Source organism: Pseudophryne corroboree, chromosome 2 (assembly GCF_028390025.1).
Source record: "Pseudophryne corroboree isolate aPseCor3 chromosome 2, aPseCor3.hap2, whole genome shotgun sequence".
Taxonomy (NCBI): Eukaryota; Metazoa; Chordata; class Amphibia; order Anura; family Myobatrachidae; genus Pseudophryne; species Pseudophryne corroboree.
Window position 1 is genome coordinate 414996378 of NC_086445.1, and position 19847 is coordinate 415016224.

Consider the following 19847-nt stretch of genomic DNA (forward strand, 5'->3'; position numbering starts at 1 on the left):
GATATTTCACTTAGATATTTAAGTAGGACTATAAGGTTGAGTGACCTTTATCTTTGCCAGGAATAGACAGACATTATGGAACTTATGCAGAACTGAACGTAAGAGCATTTGTGGTGAGTACCTTGCATGTTCTCATACTGCGCATGCTTGGAAGCTAAGAGTATGCAAATACAGGCAAAGCCAACACATCTCTACTTGTGATTTAAGGGGTGCAACTAGGTCTACTCATGTAGGCTAACTCAGAAATTATATGGAATTGCAGGATTGTAGGATATACACACGCATACATACTGTAGACACACATACATCTCATCTGTGTGTGTGTATATATATATATATATATATATGTATATACACACACACACAATCCGGGGGTCCAGCACTGTTACCCAACCATATATAACCACTGGAGTGCCTCATAAGGTTTCTCCATACGTAGTGTGGCTGACCCAATATACAAAAAAAGTATAATCCCTTGAATTAAGGAAAGAAAGGCACTCACCGGATTTTTAGTCCAAATCCACAGCCAATATGTAAATTAAGTGTTTTATTCTTATGCAAAGTTAATTTAACCAACATTTCGAACCCATTGCAAGGGATTATACGTTTATTGGTATATATATATATATATATATATATATATATACATACACACACACACACATATATATATATATATATATATATATATATATATACAAATGTGAAGATGCGGCACTTGCGGCTCTTTAATAAGTGATCACAGACTCATCCCTGTAGTTTTGCAACATTTCAGTCATTGGCATGACTGACGTCAGGCTTTATGTACTGTATATGTACATTACCAAACACACACATTAACTATAATAGGTATACTTATACATCTGTGTGTCAATGCAAATGACTAATCAACCAGTCGTTTGGCAACACAGTCATGTATAAAAACATATGGACAACATGGATAGTTTTAACTGTTGACTACACAAACAATATATTTGTTCAGCCAGAATAGGGCAGAATTATAGTCAGAGCAGCAGAGAAGGGGCAGAGCCAGGGAAGAAGAGGGGGTGGGGGGGGGGGGGGCAGGTAGGTCTGCAGCAGAGCTGGGGGAAACTGAGGAGAATTCTATACATACCAGCCTGGCTTTTGTCAAAGTACACATGCAACCTAGGGGGTGAGGGGCCAGGGAAACAGAACCGCACTACATGCACATATACTATCCTAAGAAGCAGCCACACTGCTGACTGACATTACTCTTTGATAATAATAAAAAGGGTCACAGACTGCCTTTTTTGAGTGCTAAACATATTTTATTCAGATTTGTAAAGAACTAACCAAACACTAAGTCTAAATTCCAATTGTAAATTGAATCAAGTTCTTTCTTGAATTACTATAGTAATTTGTAGAAACACAATATAGAACCACACAATAAAATAATGTCACTGTACACCTGCATAAAATCACACTACATGGTTAGTTTCATTATAAAAGTGAGCCATGGTATAGAAAGTCCCAAGCTCCTGGCAGCACAGTCAATTAGGTTACATCACAACATTGTTTGGCTATTTTGGTGTTGTATGTTTTGCTGTTAGCACTTACTGTTTTGAAGCTGTTTTTCTCTAGATTGCAAGTTGGAAAGAACTTGATTATAGTGGTTGAGAAAAGCTGCTACATCTGCATCCAGAAAAATTGGCCTCTGCTCCTTTTCTTTCAATTGTTGTCCCTGAACTTGCAAGGATCCAATGTCAGGCTTCAGAGCTGACAGGCGGGCAACTTCATCCTGTTTCATAAATTGATGCAAAAATATTAAACAGTTCTAAAATAGATAGTAAAACCCATTAATGAAACAGTCTGAAAACATTTTATGTCAAACGCATGCTGTACACAATGGTTACACAGAAATAAATGTATTCATATGGAACTTGCTTCTTTTGATAATATGGGGAAGCATGGTGCCACAGTGCCTAGCATCACTGTATCATAGCATTGAGGTCATCTCTGTGGAGTACCCCTGATGGTTGTGAGGATTTTGTCCCAGTGATCCAGTTTCTTTACACACTTCAAAAACATACAGTACTAGTAGGCATATTGGATTCTGACATAATTGTGTGTATACAAGGTAATTTAGGCTTAAGCTCTAATGGGACAGCAACTGAAGTGAATGACAAATATTTTCTGTACAGCGCTCTATAAAAATGATGGCACTATATAAACAATAATGTGTATCGTAAATGAGAATGGCATGTTCTGAGTCTGACATGTTCCGTAGGTGTGGGCGCTCTCAAGTAATGACATCACTGATACTGACGAGAGAAGTCGGAGGACAGATCCTCTGGTTTCCCTATCTGATGATGAGTATATCAACTATCAGATCTGAGCACCAATATGCACAGCAGTCGGTCATGTTAAAAGATTTCTCATGCCCAACAAAGTGATAATTGGTCCTCACCCTAAATTACTTTTCAGTGATGAACTTTGAGATATTTAAAACGAATTGTGCAAGTTTGGTAAATGATCTGTTTCTAGTTTGAATGCAATTATTTGCTAGAGAGGTGTTGGAAATAAATAATTGTTCCTGGGCATCCTTAAATCAAGGAAATCCACTACCTGACCTACAGTAGTAAATGGATTTCCTGAATGATAATATTTATGCTAAATGAAAGACACTTAACGCACATCAATTATTTTAATTTACCACCAATAAAAACAATTCAAAATCAGATATACTTATTGTGAACCACTCTCAGATGCAGCTTCAGAGAAACTGATCATGCTGATGGGCCGATTACAGGAGGTCTGAACTACAGACATATCATAACAGATGTAAGTAATTGTAGCCAAATCAAATAGAGAAAACATAATGAGAAATCCAACTTAGCAGTGGCCTAGCAATACTCGTTGCTATGGAGGCCCCTGTTCTGCTCTTCAGAGAGATGTGAAAGTCCAAAAGGAGCTTCACTGCCTATTGTATGTATTATTCCCAGTGCATGCTAAGAAGCTCAGAGTAAGAAGCTATGTGATATATCACCATCAAAAACAATGTTGTCATGAGCAATGTTAATGGAGTGTAATAACCTTTACTAGCAGGTAAGGAATGCCAGATTATAAACTGTAGCTAAGCACTGTGCAATGCTGCACCCAAAACTAGTGAAGCAGGATTCATAAATTTGCAGTTTGCAGGCCATGCAGTCAAGTTTCTAAATGCCCAGACAGAAAAAAGTTGGCCTAGAGGAGAATTAATGTCAGCCGTATTACTGGGATGAGCTTACACCACTGCCTCTATGGTTTGGAGGTTTGCTTCCTGTCACTGGTATTGGAGGTTTTAGACTAAGTGGAAGTCAAAATCTTTTATGTACACAGTGGCACACAATTACTCATATGTGTGAACATCCCAGTCAGAACAAATAGAAAGCCATCGTCAGGATCAAGCCAAAACATACATATAGTGAACTTTCTTTCTTTCTTTATGCAAGCAATTTATAACAAGGCAATGTCTAAGGCAGTGTTGGACTGGGGCATGAAGGGTCCCAACATGGAATGCATTGGTAGAGACCCAAGCTTAAGGAACATGGCCAGCCAACACTGGGGTGTGGCCAACTACTACAAACAAACTTGGCAAACCATTAGAGGGGACATGAAAAGAAAATTTGTAAAGGATGTCACAGGAGTGTGTGAGGATCAGGATAGCTTCAATAGAAACAAGCCAAGCACCCAAGTTCATCAATGATCCTGGCCTACCAAGTTACTGGCACCTAAATGAGAGGGTGAACCCCTCAGGTAGTGGGGCCCACTAAAGATTTCCCATATACACCTGTTAGCAGTCCGACCAGGGTCAGGTTAAGGCTAATGGGGGCCCCAGGGCAACAAAGATGTGGGGGTTCCACCAATAAAATTGACTGCAGCCCACAGCTGTCACTACTTTGCACCTGAGAGGAGCAGGAGAGAGAGAGACAAAGAGGGTGTCAGGGAGATAGAGAGAGGGAGGGAAAGGGGAGAATGGGAGAGAGAGATGGTATCAGGGAGAAAAAGAGAAGAACTTGATAAAGTGAGAGTGTGTCCAAGAGAGAGAAAGGGTCTCAGGGAGAGATGGTGAGAGTGAGAGGGGAACGAGAAAGGTAAGAAGAAAAAGAGAGAGAGAGAGGGGAACGAGAAAGGTAAGAAGAAAAAGAGAGAGAGAGTGTCAAGAAGAGAGAGAGGGGATCAGGAGGAGGAAGAGAGAGCATATTAGGGTGAGAGAGAGGGAGAGTGGGTGACAGGGGAAGAGAAGGAATAAAAGAAAGAGAAGGGAGAGGGAGGGTGTCAGAGAGAAAGAGATGGAAAGAGAGGAGAGACAGACACAGAGGGTGATGGAAAGAGAGATAGAGGGATGAGAAAGAGGAGAGAGAGATATTGAGGGTGCCAGAGAGAGAGAGAGAGAAAAAGAGAGGTGTAGATAAAAAGAGGGAGAAAAAGAGGGGAAGCAAGAGAGGGAGAGAGCAAGGGGAGTGAGTGAGAGAGAGACAGAGGGTGTCAGACAGAAAGAGAGAGGAGCAAGACAAAGTGCATCAGGGAGGGATTGAGAAGAGAGACAGTGAGAGGAAGGGAGAGAGCATGGGAGAGAGAAATCATGTTTGGGAGAGAAAGAGGAAGAGACAAAGAGAGGGAAAGAGAGAGGAGGAGCAAGAGAGAGAGAGTGCGGGGTAGCAAGCAGAAGAGAAAGAGAAGGTGTCAGGGAGGGAGGGAGCAAGAGAGATGGAGAGAGAGAGAGAAAAATGAGAGACAGAGAGAGGGAGGGGGGAGTAAGCGGTAGAGAGAACGAGGGTATCAGGGGAAGTGAGAGAGAGCATGCCAGGGAGAGAGTGAGAGAGAGCGGTCATGTCAGGGAGAGAAAGAGGGTGAGACAATGAGAGGGAGGGATAGGTTGGTGCAAGAGAGAGGGAGGGATAGGTGAGAGATACAGAGAGAAGGAGAGTGAGTGAGAGAGACATTACATGCATGTGGTTTTACATCCATAACAGCATGGGGGACATTCCTCCATATTCATTACCCTGAACGCCTGTTTCGGTGCTCTCACACCTTTGTCATTTATCACTCTGCCTTTGATAAAGCTGCTTCATTGCAAAAATTAGGGATGTCACCTACCGGTAAAATAAAACAATGATTGTGTACAACATATGTACAGTGTACATATCTATAAGATTACTGTAGAAGTCCTGTCCTGTCTCCTCAATAAGTGAGTAGTGGAAGCATGGGTGTGCGCTCCAATGGCTCCCACTGTGGCGATGGGAACAATGTAAGTATGGGAAAGGGGAAGGGTAGAGGGTCAAAATATCAGAGAGGGAGCAGGACCTGACAGAGTGGGGTTGTAAAAGATAGATTGGGGGGGGAAGAGACTCGGTCCAATATACTAGTATATACTTATAGATAGGCAAGTTCCATTTTCCTATACTTTTTAGTTGTGCCCCTTTTGGTTTATCTTACCTATTGTTTATCTGTGTCTTGATTTAAATGCCGCCCGATTGGTCTTTATGGGTGGTTTATGGAATGTTGGAAACACTAATACACACACACACACACACACACACACACACACACACATATTATTTATACATATTATGTATATATGTATATTTTATAACTGCCAGGGAGTTAGTTGCCTGTTTGAAAATACTAATAAAGGGCATAATTTAGTAAGAATTGCAAATACTGCTAATAAGCAGAATTTGGAATCTTTTGGATTGCATGCTGAGGGCCACCCATCGCAGGGCAAGGCGGCACATCATGCTGACCGCCTCCCCCCCCCTTCCCTGAATGAGGCAGAAATTGTAAATGCCTCGCAATTTCTGCTTCATCATAGAAATTAGGGATGCCTCCTGCTGGTGCAGCTCATGTTCCCGATCGTGGCGGCTGCTTGGAACATCATTCAGCGTCATGATCATGCCCCTGCCAATCCCCCGTTCACGCCGCACTGCCTCCCTCTGGCTGCCTCTGCCCATTCAACGCTCCATCTCCGCCCTGGAAATGGAGCATTGCCGCCCCCCGACACACCCCCTGACCCGCCCCACGACTGCCTCTGCCTGATTGACAGGCAAAAGTGATGGCATTTTCTGCACCCCACCTGCAGAAAGTGCTGGCACATCTGCAGGGCAGGGGCTGTACATTCGTCCGCGAGGCGATCTCAATAATTCTAGTTGAATTGCGATTTGCGATCCAATCTGAATTGGCCACAAAGACTGTAAAAATCCTTTATTGAGTAGTAGTTTTCCAATTCATGCTTTTAGACAGCTGTGGTGTGTAACAGAAATGAATAATATATTGATTGTTATGTAGATGTCAATTATATTACTTTAAAAATGAATACATTGCAGTGGATACATTTTTAAATATTAAATACTATACATTGAATTTCCCAGATTGTCCTGCAGATAAACAATTCTATGTGAGTCACTGATCTTTCCCCTTTTTTCCAAGTTTGAAATTTGTTTACATGATCAGAAACACAAATTTCAGCTTTCCTAAATTTTATAACTTTAGTATTTCATTCTGCAATGCTAAGTAGTTACAGTGGACAAATATAATTACTGTTTTTTAGTATAAATTGGCTTTAATGAATGAAGTAATTAGCTTATGGAAATCATGATCATGCAATGAATTTGTATCCTGGTACTGCAAAAGTTGTGGTAGTTAATCTATGAGACTACACTTCATTGCAAACTTTGACAGGATCAAGATAAACAAGTAGTTACAGCAGTTATCACAATGTCCATGTGTGTATTTGTATTGCCGTGTCAAAACTATTAGTGAAATCCGATGATGAGCAGTGACTTTGACAAACCATTACTCAGTAAATCTACCACTTAGGGGTCTATTCATAATCACTTATTTTATACAAAAGCAGAGAAAAACAGGCCCGCTGTCCTCATACGGGATCCGGTCTGAAGATCGACAGTGTCTAGGTCTACAATGTTTAGGTCGACCACTATAGGTCGACAGTCACTAGGTCGACAGGGTTGGAAGGTTGACAGGGTTTCTAGGTCGACATGTGCTAGGTCGACAGGTCAAAAGATCAACATGAGTTTTTCAAATTTTTTTCTACTTTTTCATACTTAACGATCCACGTTGACTACGATTGGAATGGTAATCTGTGCCGAGCAAAGCGGTAGTGGAGCGAGGCACCTTGCCCGAAGCATGGCGAGTGAAGCGAGCCATGCAAGGGGACACGGTGCACTAATTGGGGTTCCCGGTCACTCTACGAAGAAAACGACAAAAAACAGCAACCTCGTGTCGACCTTTTGCCCTGTCGACCTAGCACATGTCGACCTAGAAACCCTGTCGACCTTCCAACTCTGTCGACCTAGTGACTGTCAACCTATAGTGGTCGACCTTAACATTGTTGACCTAGACACTGTCGATTTGATGATCCACACCCCCTCATACACTAGTATGAGGACCTAAATTCATGAAGCTTTGAAAATTTTTGGAGTTTGACTGTGGAAATCTATGTTTGTTGCGGCATTTTGTTCCTTCCATATGGGAAGGAGACTCATATCTATGACGAGGGATCCACAAGAAGTCACCAATACGTGATCCCAAGCCCATGCATGTGTTGCAGCACTGTCAAATCCTACTCAGCAGAGCTAAGTCAACGCAACTAAAGTAGCAGTGAAAGGATTCACGGGGCAGATGATCTTCGGATGAGCTATATCCTCACTGGAGCTCACAGCACATTAGATACTTAATTATTGGGGGCCATTGGGCCCTTAATAACATAATGAATAGGTCTTGTAGTGTGGTGTTTCCATCTGAACCCATGAGCAGAGTACACACCCACATGGATGGTGTTTGTGATAACAGCTATAAAATTCAGATTTCAACACTGAACAAAAACTGGTATTGGAGAAAATGTCATTGCCAAAGATGAGAAAAAATATTGCCAATATTGCAAAAATATTGCCAATTTTTGGCTTAGGTCACCATTTTAGCTTCTGCATCCCTTTTAATCTAAGCAGCATCAGTATATTCAAAAACACATCCTTGACTGAATTCTTAATTTCCAATTGCCATTTTTAAGGGTTCTTAAACTCTTTTTCCTAACTCTGAATTATATCTGTACTTATCAACCCATGGTTCAGGTTTAGCTTAGATAATGCACATAATTTAACCTCTATCTCATACTGATCTTTCTCATATTTGTCTGTGTAATGTCTTCTTCAAGTGATTAATTTGAATAAACTCTTGGCAAATTCCTTACATTACATATAGCTTACAATTACAGCCAGCATCACGTATTTCATATTGTACATATAGCTTACAATTACAGCCAGCATCACGTATTTCATATTGTACATATAGCTTACAATTACAGCCAGCATCACGTATTTCATATTGTACATATAGCTTGCAATTACAGCCAGCATCACGTATTTCATATTGTACATACAGTATAGCTTACAATTATAGCGAGCATCACGTAATTCATATTGTACATATAGCTTGCAATTACAGCCAGCATCACGTATTTCATATTGTACACACAGTATAGCTTACAATTATAGCGAGCATCACGTAATTCATATTGTACATATAGCTTACAATTACAGCCAGCATCACGTATTTCATATTGTACATACAGTATAGCTTACAATTATAGCGAGCATCACGTAATTCATATTGTACATATAGCTTACAATTACAGCCAGCATCACGTATTTCATATTGTACATATAGCTTGCAATTACAGCCAGCATCACGTATTTCATATTGTACATACAGTATAGCTTACAATTATAGCGAGCATCACGTAATTCATATTGTACATATAGCTTACAATTACAGCCAGCATCACGTAATTCATATTGTACATATAGCTTACAATTATAGCGAGCATCACGTAATTCATATTGTACATACAGTATAGCTTACAATTATAGCGAGCATCACGTAATTCATATTGTACATATAGCTTGCAATTACAGCCAGCATCACGTATTTCATATTGTACACACAGTATAGCTTACAATTATAGCGAGCATCACGTAATTCATATTGTACATATAGCTTACAATTACAGCCAGCATCACGTATTTCATATTGTACATACAGTATAGCTTACAATTATAGCGAGCATCACGTAATTCATATTGTACATATAGCTTACAATTACAGCCAGCATCACGTATTTCATATTGTACATATAGCTTGCAATTACAGCCAGCATCACGTATTTCATATTGTACATACAGTATAGCTTACAATTATAGCGAGCATCACGTAATTCATATTGTACATATAGCTTACAATTACAGCCAGCATCACGTAATTCATATTGTACATATAGCTTACAATTACAGCCATCATCATCAATTATTTCATATTGTACATATCAGGGATGTGCAGTGGGGTAAATGGCTCAGGAGGCACTGGCTAGTACCAGAGATAGATTTACATGCAATATATGAGCCAAAGGGTGCATCAGGACATTATACACAGGTGCAGCAATATAAACTCCTGGAAATTTGGTGAGTTTTGATCAGAGATGTGTGGAAAAGATAGGGTGCCTCACCTGCCATAGACTTTTTACTCCAGAGTTTTGGCTATAAAAATTATTAGAAAAATGCAAAGAAGATATTTCAAACATATTCTTTGTATTTTTCATACACTTTATATAGTCAAACCTTTGGCACAAATGTTAGTATGACAGGAAAGGCTCTGCCTCACCCCACCACACGTCACTGGTACATATAGCTTACAATTACAGCCAGCTTCACAGTATTTCCGATTGTGACTTGACAATATGATAATGAAACTGGGTTCCCCTAACTCCCGCTTCAGTTTTTGTGCAATTTCTTCTAAAGCAGAGGGCGAATAATACAGTCATGTGGAAAATATTTTACAAGCAGCGCAGAGATTTGGGAGATATACAACGATAGACTTGCTGCCAAAGTTATCTTACCAATAAGTTCCCATGACTGGATCAGTGCCACTGATCATGAAGTTCATGAAAGTGCTATAATTTAAAGTTTATATCAAACTGTAAAACCGTCTACAGATATGTCATACAACTGATCTCTGGAGCCATTATTTTGTCCATTTCCAGGAAATACGACTGGCACTACTAGCCTTCATTCTTTAGCCTTCTTTGCAGCGCAATAAAAAAAGCAACAGAATCCCATTAATGTAGGATAAAGTAACAGATTATTGTTGCTATTTATGCTGTTTGAAAGGCTCAGCAGCTTCCAAGAACAGCATGAACTCACAGCAATAACATAACACATTTGTCTGGCAACAGAATGATTAGTGATTTTCCTAAAAGTGAAAAAAAAATCATGCAAACTTTCCATAAAATGAAAGTAAAAACCAAGAACAAATCAGTTTATTAAAAAAGTAGTAAAAAAAAATCCCTAACAGGACCTGCAAAGTTCTTTGTGAAACAATTTTTAACTTTTGTGCAAAACCACACAATTATTTTTACATTCATATAAACATTGTAGTTTTTTTCTTTACTGTATATCAATTATACTAGTTTGTTATTTTATCCTTTGTTTGCCTAGTATTTAGGTATATATTGTTCCTTGCGCACAGATACTGATTTACTGTATGTGTTCTTTACAGCAGCTAAAGCATCATTGAACACCTACAGCTACTTTATGGCAACTTATATTTCCACATGACAGAATTGACATAGCTGCTGCTGTCTAAGCAAACACAGTAATTTGAAGTTTTAAACACCCTCCATAAATGGAAAGATCACAGAGGAGGAACCAACAGAGGAGGGCCCAGGCACAGTATCCCCTGCATCTCCCTCTTAATCTGGCTATGCCTGGAATTAAATTCCATCCTAACTATGGGCCTGATTCGGATATGGACACAGTTGACATAGCCGCTGCGTATTTGTACACAGCAGCTATGCAATAATATAATAATGCCACAGGAGGTGTTTTATGTAAACAGATGCCTCCTGTCAGCTTCTCTTATCTGCTGCTGCAGCCGAGGATGCAGCATCAGCAGTGGCGCAACTGCCGAGGGTGCAGCTGCTATGGGGGCCGAGATGCTTCCAGGGCCCGCTGCTCCCCCCTGCACCATTGCCCACAGTGAAAACGGCTGCTGCAGCTGATAGCACTCCCTCCCCCGCAGGCTGCAGCTACACAGAGTGGGACTGTACACATAGCGCTGCACAGCGCATAGCAGCCATGGTCAGAGACTGGGACTGAATACAGAGCACTGAATAGCCCAAGGAAGCTGTGGTCACAGGGGGACCAGTGAGAAAAACTACAGTGAGTCCATGTAAACACCGAATGGAAGGTGGGTAGTATATGGAGAGTTAGTGAAGATACCACCTCACCCTGCAAACTTCTTCATCACGCTTTGTCTGTGGAACATGCTTTGTACACCTGCAAACCATAAATATTCTACAAAAGAGCTGCAAACATTGGCCCTCATTCCGAGTTGTTCGCTCGTTCTTTTCCTTCGCATCGGTGCGATTTTCCGCTAACTGCGCATGCGCAATGTTCGCACTGCGGCTGAGCCAAGTAAATTTGCTAAGAAGTTTGGTATTTTACTCACGGCATTACGAGGTTTTTTCTTCGTTCTGCTGATCATAGTGTGATTGACAGGAAGTGGGTGTTTCTGGGCGGAAACTGCCCGTTTTACGGGAGTGTGTGAAAAAACATTGGCGTTTCTGGGAAAAACGCGGGAGTGGCTGGAGAAACGGGGGAGTGTCTGGGCGAACGCTGGGTGTGTTTGTGACGTCAAACCAGGAACGACAAGCACTGAACTGATCACACTGGAAGAGTAAGTCTCGAGCTACTCAGAAACTGCAAAGAAAAATCTTTTCGCAATATTGCGAATACTTCGTTCACAATTCTGCTAAGCTAAGATTCACTCCCAGTAGGCGGCGGCTTAGCGTGTGCAATGCTGCTAAAAGCAGCTTGCGAGGGAACAACTCGGAATGAGGGCCATTATTACTAATTCTGTACTAATCCTCTTTATTCACAGGTTTTGCATTTTATGTAGCATTCTAAATTCTTCCAGCAATCAGTTTGAGTTGTTACATTATATGTTACAATTTGACACATTTACAAGCACTCTGTTATTGTATCTTTTTTACTGATTTACATTATATCCAGAGCAGTTTATAGATACACAGCAGCAGTGCAGTATTTATATATAATTTTGGTATCTTTCTCCGATACTGTCCCTCTCTCATTCTGGCTGACACTGTCGCTCTCTCCATCTCTCTCCCTGACAGCAGTGCCGTTTCTTGCGGCGGGCGAGCCGTGCAACTGCACGGGGCAGCCGCCGTGGCACTTTGTGGGTTCTTGTCTCCCCCTCCCTCTTCCCGAGTACTCCTGCTCGGGGGGCGGAGTTTCACTAAATGATGCGGTTGCATCATGACGTCACAACGCAATCACGTCATTCTGCGAAACCCCGCCCCCTGAGCAGGAGTACTCGGGAGGAGGGGAAGACAAGCTGGAAGGAGGAGGCGGCTGGCGCAAGGAAGGAGAGGCGGCCTGAAGTGCGGGAAGATCCTCTTCATATGTAAGCAGTCTCTCTCTCTCTCCCCCCTCCCTCCTTACCCCCCACTTGACACTTGCCTGCCGTACTGTGTAAAATGGGGACACTTGCCTGCCGTACTGTGTAAAATGGGGACACTTGCCTGCCGTACTGTGTAAAATGGGGACACTTGCCTGCCGTACTGTGTAAAATGGGGACACTTGCCTGCCGTAATGTGTAAAATGGGGACACTTGCCTGCCGTACTGTGTAAAATGGGGACACTTGCCTGCCGTACTGTGTAAAATAGGGACACTTGCCTACCGTACTGTATAAAATGGGGACACTTGCATGCCATACTGTATAAAATGGGGACACTTGCCTGCTGTACTGTATAAAATGGGGACACTTGCCTGCCATACTGTATAAAATGGGGACACTTGCCTGCCATACTGTATAAAATGGGGACTCTTGCCTGCGTATTATGTAAAATGGGGACTCTTGCCTGCTGCACTGTGTAAAATAGGGACTCTTGCCTGCTGTACTGTATAAAATGGGGACACTTGCCTGCCATACTGTATAAAATGGGGACTCTGCCGCACTGTGTAAAATGGGGACTCTTGCCTGCCGTAATGTGTAAAATGGGGACTCTTGCCTGCCGTACTGTGTAAAATGGGGACTCTTGCCTGCTGTACTGTGTAAAATGGGGACACTTGTCTGCCGCACTGTGTAAAATGGGGACACTTGCCTGCCGCACTGTGTAAAATGGGGACTCTTGCCTGCCATACAGTGTAAAATGGGGACTCTTGCCTGCCGTACTGTGTAAAATGGGGACACTTGCCTGCTGTAATGTGTAAAATAGGGACTCTTGCCTGTCGTACTGTGTAAAATGGGGACTTTTTTTTCTGTGGTGGCCGTGATATCAGAGGAGTCCACGCCCATTTTAATGAGACCACACCCACTTTAATGAGGCCACGTCCCCTGCCGGGAGCGCACGTGCATGCTTTTTCTTTTTATAGCTATGGAGGGGGGCATTTTATTTTATGTCAATGGGGGTGGGGGTGCATTTTGAAATCTCGCACTGGGAGCCAAATTGGCTAGAAACAGCCCTGCCTGATAGTATCTCTCTCCCTTCCTCTCCCTGATGCTGCCCCCCTCCCTCTCTCTTCCTGACACTGCCTCTCTCTCCCTGACACTCTCTCTCCCTGACACTATCACTCTCTCTCCCTTCCTGATACTGTCTCTCTCTCTGACACTATCTCTCTCCCTGACACTCTCTTTCACACCCTCTCTCTCTCTAGCTCACTCTATCCCTCTGTTTTGCTCCCCTCTTTCTCTCTACGTCTATCCCTTCCTGACATTCTCACTCACTCCCCTCCCTCTCTCTCTTTCCCTCACACTCTCTCTCCCTATTTCTTTCTCTGACACCCTTTCTATCTCCCTGATGCCCTCTTACCCTCTCTCTCCCTCTATTTATTTCTCCTCTCTCGCTCTCCTGCTTCAATAAGAGACATTGAAGTGAAAATGTAGGGGGGGGGGTGAGCTTTTAAGATTTTGCTATGGGGCTCCCAAAGTTCTAGTTATGTCCTTGAGCATTAGGTCATATTTATGAACATCAGTCATCTGAGTAACAGTCAGGTTACTCAGGATGGCCAGGAAATTCATATAGCTGAATCCAGTGAAGCTGGGTCCAAGCCACTGGCTTCAGCATGCCCAAGAAATAGGGTCATCACAGTTTTCTGTAATGCTGTCTGTTGCCTCCCCCAAATGCTGGCAGTACATTAACCATGCTGCAGAATTTTGGGCACTGGCAAATGACACTGCATCCCCAGATCTGGTCATGTGCAGTACAGCGTCTAATAGTAATAGGATCAGTGATTTTATTCCAACCAGGGGTCAGTCGTTGTGCGTTTTGCATGTCCCCTAGGTGTTTGCATGGGTTTTTCCCCACATGCTTGAAGGATAATTGTCTTTGGACAAATAAATAACTTTAGTGTATGTGGTGGATAATATAGACTGTAAACTCTATTGGCTCAGTGAATGATGCAAATAATCTATGTGAAGCGCTTCATAATATATGAGCACTACTGTATATATATATATATATATATATATATATATATATATATAAATAAATAATAAACTACGTGACTGTGTACCAATGTTTCAGTTGATTTAATGCTCACTACAGGTATTTGAATTTTCCAGCAGTTTGTTAGTGACCTTCCAAACTTTTGAAGAAACACAAGTGGCATAAATGAACCCTGTGGCATAAACAAACCCTGACAGTGTCGTAGTCTTCCATAGACAACAATAACTTATGCACTAGCCACAAATAGAATGAAGTGGAGGATGTTTCTATAATGAGGCAAACTCTAATCCAGGCCACCTTTTTTCCAGGTCACCTGTGGATCTGTAGAATGTGGAATGAATTAATGAAGGAATGAATGGACCACATGTTTTAAAGTGTAACAGTTAGTAACGACTACACCTGTGCACCAGTTAGGTGGTTTGTAAAACGTGAACCGTTAGTAGCAATTGAGGTCCGGGTTGGCTACTCCTTATGGTCTGTATCCTATGTACTATGGGGGTCATTCCGAGTTGATCGCTCGCTAGCAGTTTTTAGCAGCCGTGCAAATGCATAGTCGCCGCCCACCGGGAAGAGTATTTTTGCTTTGCAGAAGTGTGAATGCCTGTGCAGCAGAGTGCCTGCAAAAACATTTTGTGCAAAACAAGACCAGCCCTGGACTTACTCTTCATGTGTGTTGATTCAAACATGGGAGGGTTGGCTTTTGACGTCACGCACCCGCCTTGCATTCGCCCAGCCATACCTGCATTTTCCCCGGCACGCCCGCGTTTTCCAAACACTCCCTGAAAATGGTCAGTTGACACCCAGAAATGTCCCCTTCCTGTCAATCTTCTTGCGTTGTGCTGTGCGACTTAAAGCTTCGCTAGAATCTGTGCAAAACCACAAAGGTCTTTGTACCCGTACGTCGAGCATGCGCATTGCAGTGCATACGCATGCGCAGAAAAGCCAATTTTTTAGCCTGATCGCTGCACTGAGAACAACGGCAGCTAGCGATCAGCTCGGAATGACCCCCTATGGGCCTAATTCAGATCTGATCACAGCAGCAAATTTGTTAGCTAATGGGCAATGCCATGTGCACTGCAGGGTGTCAGATATAACATGTGCAGAGAGAGTTAGATTTGGGTGGGGTGTGTTCAAACTGAAATCTAAATTGCAGTGTAAAAATAAAGCAGCCAGTATTTACCCTGCACAGAAACAAAATAACCCACCCAAATCTAACTCTCTCTGCACATGTTATATCTGCCCCTCTTGCAGTGCACATGGTTTTGCCCATTAGCTAACAAAGGGGGTCATTCCGAGTTGTTTGCTCATTGCCGATTTTCGCAACGGAGCGATTAAGGCTAAAATGCGCATGTGCATGGTACGCAGTGTGCATGCGCTAAGTATTTTAGCACAAAACTTTGTAGATTTACTCACGTCCGAACGAAGAATTTCCATAGTTGAAGTGATCGTAGTGTGATTGACAGTAAGTGGGTGTTTCTGGGTGGAAACTGACCGTTTTCTGGGAGTGTGTGCGGAAAAACGCAGGCGTGCCGGGATAAAACGCAGGAGTGTCTGGAGAAACGGGAGAGTGGCTGGCTGAACGCAGGGCGTGTTTGTGACTTCAAACCAGGAACGAAATGGGCTGAGCTGATCGCAGTGTAGGAGTAAGTCTCGAGCTATTTAGAAACTGCTAAGAAATTTCTATTCGCAATTCTGCTAATCTTTCGTTCGCAATTCTGCTATGCTAAGATACACTCCCAGAGGGCGGCGGCCTAGCATGTGCAATGCTGCTAAAATCTGCTAGCGAGCGAACAAGTCGGAATGAAGGTCAAAATTTCTGCTGTTAACAGATCCGAATTAGGCACTATGTTTGGGGCATACCTAATAATGCTGCACATCATGCTAAGGACACTTTCCCTGCCATGGAGCATAGTGCTATAAGGATGCTTCTCAGCTTCAAGGAATGGAAACATTTCCATTTTTTATACAATTAAATGAGCAATCTCCCAATCTATTTTATCATCTATCCCTGTGGAATCTTCTAACCTATCAACTATCCTACATTCATATAGGCAGTGTCACACACACAAGAAGGTCACAGACACATATATACATACATACAAATAGGCAGGATCTCACACATACATAAACACACACAAGGTCACATAGACACATACATACATACATACATACATATAGGCAGGGGTTCACACACAAACACACACAATGCAGGGTGATGTAGACATATATATACATATAGGCAGGGTCACACACGCACGTGCAGGTCACACATACACACACACACACACACACATGTGCAGGGTCACACAGACATATACATACTATACATATAGGCAGGGTCACACACAGAGGCAGGACCACATATATACACATGTACTGTTTGCAGACAGAGGTACTATACCTCTCTCTCCTGCAGCAGATCCCTCATCTTTCATGGCCATGCTGCCAGACAGAAAATAACTGAAGATCAGTCTGCTGTAGCCCCGCCCACAGCACGGGTCAGAGGAGCTTGTGCTGGGCTCCACCAATCCGGGCTCAAGACATGATACTCTGACCCCACTGTCTCATCATCACCCTAGCAGCAGTGGGTGTATGCTGTTGCTCATCAGGGCTGTGAGCTCTGGGGTGGCTGCTTTATATAGAACAGCTGAGCCACTGAGGAGAAACGGAGCTCAGGCAGCAAAATGCTGCTCTGCTATCCATTGCTATCCATTAGTTCTGCTGACTGTGTGGGGGCCCAGACAGGGGCAGATTGGGATGGAAAACCAACCCAGGAAATTTATGAAAGCAGCCCTAATGGGGGTGCAGTCTGATAAGGTAGTGGGGCCTGTTGAGGGGGCCTGATTGAACGCAACTGCAGGCTTCCTTTGCATCTTTTGCTGCAGTTGTGTCTGAGACCAGGGGTGGATTGGGAACTGTGGCCCTGTAAAATTTTGTAGAAGTGGCCTGACATGGGCAGCACAGGAGGTATAACATACCGTGTAAGCCATAGCAGTATCACAGGATGGCAAAGTTGTTGTACTGCAAAGATAGAATAACAGAATGAATGGGGATAATGCAGTGTACTGAGTGTGGTGGGCTGCCTGTCATGTGGGGGTAGGGCCATACACCAACACACAAAACAGGCCCCACAGACTCATCAGCCTACCATGAATCTTCCTGGTGATCCCTATGGACCCAGATGTGTGGGGGCCCTGGGATGACCGCCTCTACTGCCCCTCCTATAATCCAGCCCTGCATACAATATAACCCAACAGCAATAGCCACATTGGAGCAGCTTACATTTAAAAAAAAAAGAAATCTAGACTTCAATCTGTCATGTAGCTCAATACAGTATCACCTGATCACTCAGTTGTGTACAGTTGGGTACACACTTATGCAATTGTTGGGACATTCTTTTGATTCCTAACCCATTCATGTGATATCATAAGAGTGTGTACACACCTTTGACCATGTTTAGTCGAAATAAAACTTGTCGCATCTAAAGATCAGGATTTATGTGCAGTTAAATATTCATCAGATGCAATGGTGTGATATCTGTGTCAAAGTTACATTTACAGTACGCACTGCCAACCATTCTGCCCAACCTTTCTTCTTATGCTGCTGCTACCTTTGAGTCCATTCATCCACTATTTAAGATAGATGGAGGTCAAAGATTGCAAGTTAGATTCTTAAGGTGTGTATGCACATATCAGCACTGTGATCGGAATTTCTGAACGTAAGTGAAATCTAAAAGAAAAATCACATCTGAAGAGTGTACAGTACAAGTGTGTACCCAGCTTAACAAAATGGAAAATTGCAGTGTCAAGATGTACAGTAGGCTGTGAATTACTGGCAGTGACACAGTAGTGAATGCAGCTAAAGGTACTACTACTACTGGGTATTAAAATAAGCTGGGTAACTACTTAAGTAATCAAGTAGTTACCCAGCGGTTTTAGTACTAAGAAGCTCCCCGTACAGAATATTTTGTGTAGACCACTGGTATTAATAACAGACTGAATCCATGCTCATTCTGTGATGTACTGTGAGTAAATAAAGGGGACTACTAATTAAGCTGATCGGCTCTGAATACTATTTTATCTATTATTATATCGATTTTGAGGGTTTTGCCTATCAGCTGTGTAATGCAAGCGATATTGCCAGTATCTCCTGTATTAATGAAATCTTAGGTGCATTAATTCTCTAGGATCTTGGAAAGGTTGTTTTCATGCTATTTACCGAGCTTCGGAAAAGTTAGATAACACCATCTGTAGCAGTTGCACACCATTGGCTACAGTTTAGCCTGAAAGTAATCTTCTAATCCCTCACAAAGGAGGAGACATTCTGCATTGTTAATATAGACAAGTAATCACAAGTAATTTTTGTTATGCTCCTGAAATAAAATAATTATGTAGATTGGCTTTTTGTGTCCTATAGCACCTTGAAAGGGAGTGCTATCACTTATAAATAGAAATAAGTCACAAATAAAGAAGAAAAGTTTTTCCTTGGGTCCATGCACTTAGTTAAAATATAACTTTTATTAATGATATGATTCAAATATATATATTTTCTTAGTGATAAATGTGTATAAGTAGGAAACAGTGAAATAAAATTGACTGCATACAGTACCAGTAAACAGTAGTGTAACTTTATTGCATTTAAAGTGCTCTGTAATTAACAGAGGATGGACGTACAGTATACTGTAGTGCTAATCACTATTAAAATATGTCACACATTTATAGATGATATAAGGTGTGATTGTGTCTGTTATGTAACAACATAGAGAAAATAACACACAGGAAACTTATAATACTATTTTTTGGTAAGCAGTCAATTTTATTTCACATTTTCCTACTTACAGTATACACATTTATTACCATATTTTGTTCAATTTCTGAGACAACAAAAACATTTTAATCATATCAATTAAAAATTATAATTAAACTACAGAAAGTAGAGATGGTACAGAGTCTTGAGCCATAAGTAGTACTGAACCTGCTCCTCCTGACTGATTACATTGTGATATATGCTGTCACAATTTTATTCACATAAATAATTTTGATATGTTCATTCATTTTTATGGTTATTGCTTGCAATATATTAAATAGCTGCTGAATATTTACACTATGGACCCGATTCAGCAAGGATTACAAATGCTGCTAAGTAGCGGTGCGAATGTAATTTCAGCGTGATCGCTTAAAATGAGATAGCCTCCTGTTGCATACTGTGATCCAATCTGAACTAGGCCCTATGTTCAATTGATGCATTTAATGTACAGTATATTATCTAAGTACCACTTACGGTTCAATACACTGCACCATCTCCACT

The 19847-nt window shown here is 41.9% G+C and overlaps 1 protein-coding gene across 12 annotated transcripts in view; it reads right to left on the bottom strand.

Annotated features, from left to right (window-relative positions):
• Positions 1-19847, bottom strand: part of DMD (dystrophin) — a 3641189-nt gene that overhangs the window by 2189088 nt on the left and 1432254 nt on the right. For 11 of the 12 annotated variants that reach the window (XR_010221499.1, XM_063953479.1, XM_063953476.1 and 8 more), the window contains one exon: positions 1579-1759. Coding sequence is in view for 11 of the 12 variants with exons in the window: in XM_063953479.1 (XP_063809549.1) it covers positions 1579-1759 (181 nt within the window). In the remaining variant the exon portion in view is untranslated. Of the gene's footprint in view, positions 1-1578; positions 1760-16941; positions 17009-19847 lie in introns of those variants that run through there. The other variant, XM_063953482.1, reaches the window with a different exon arrangement.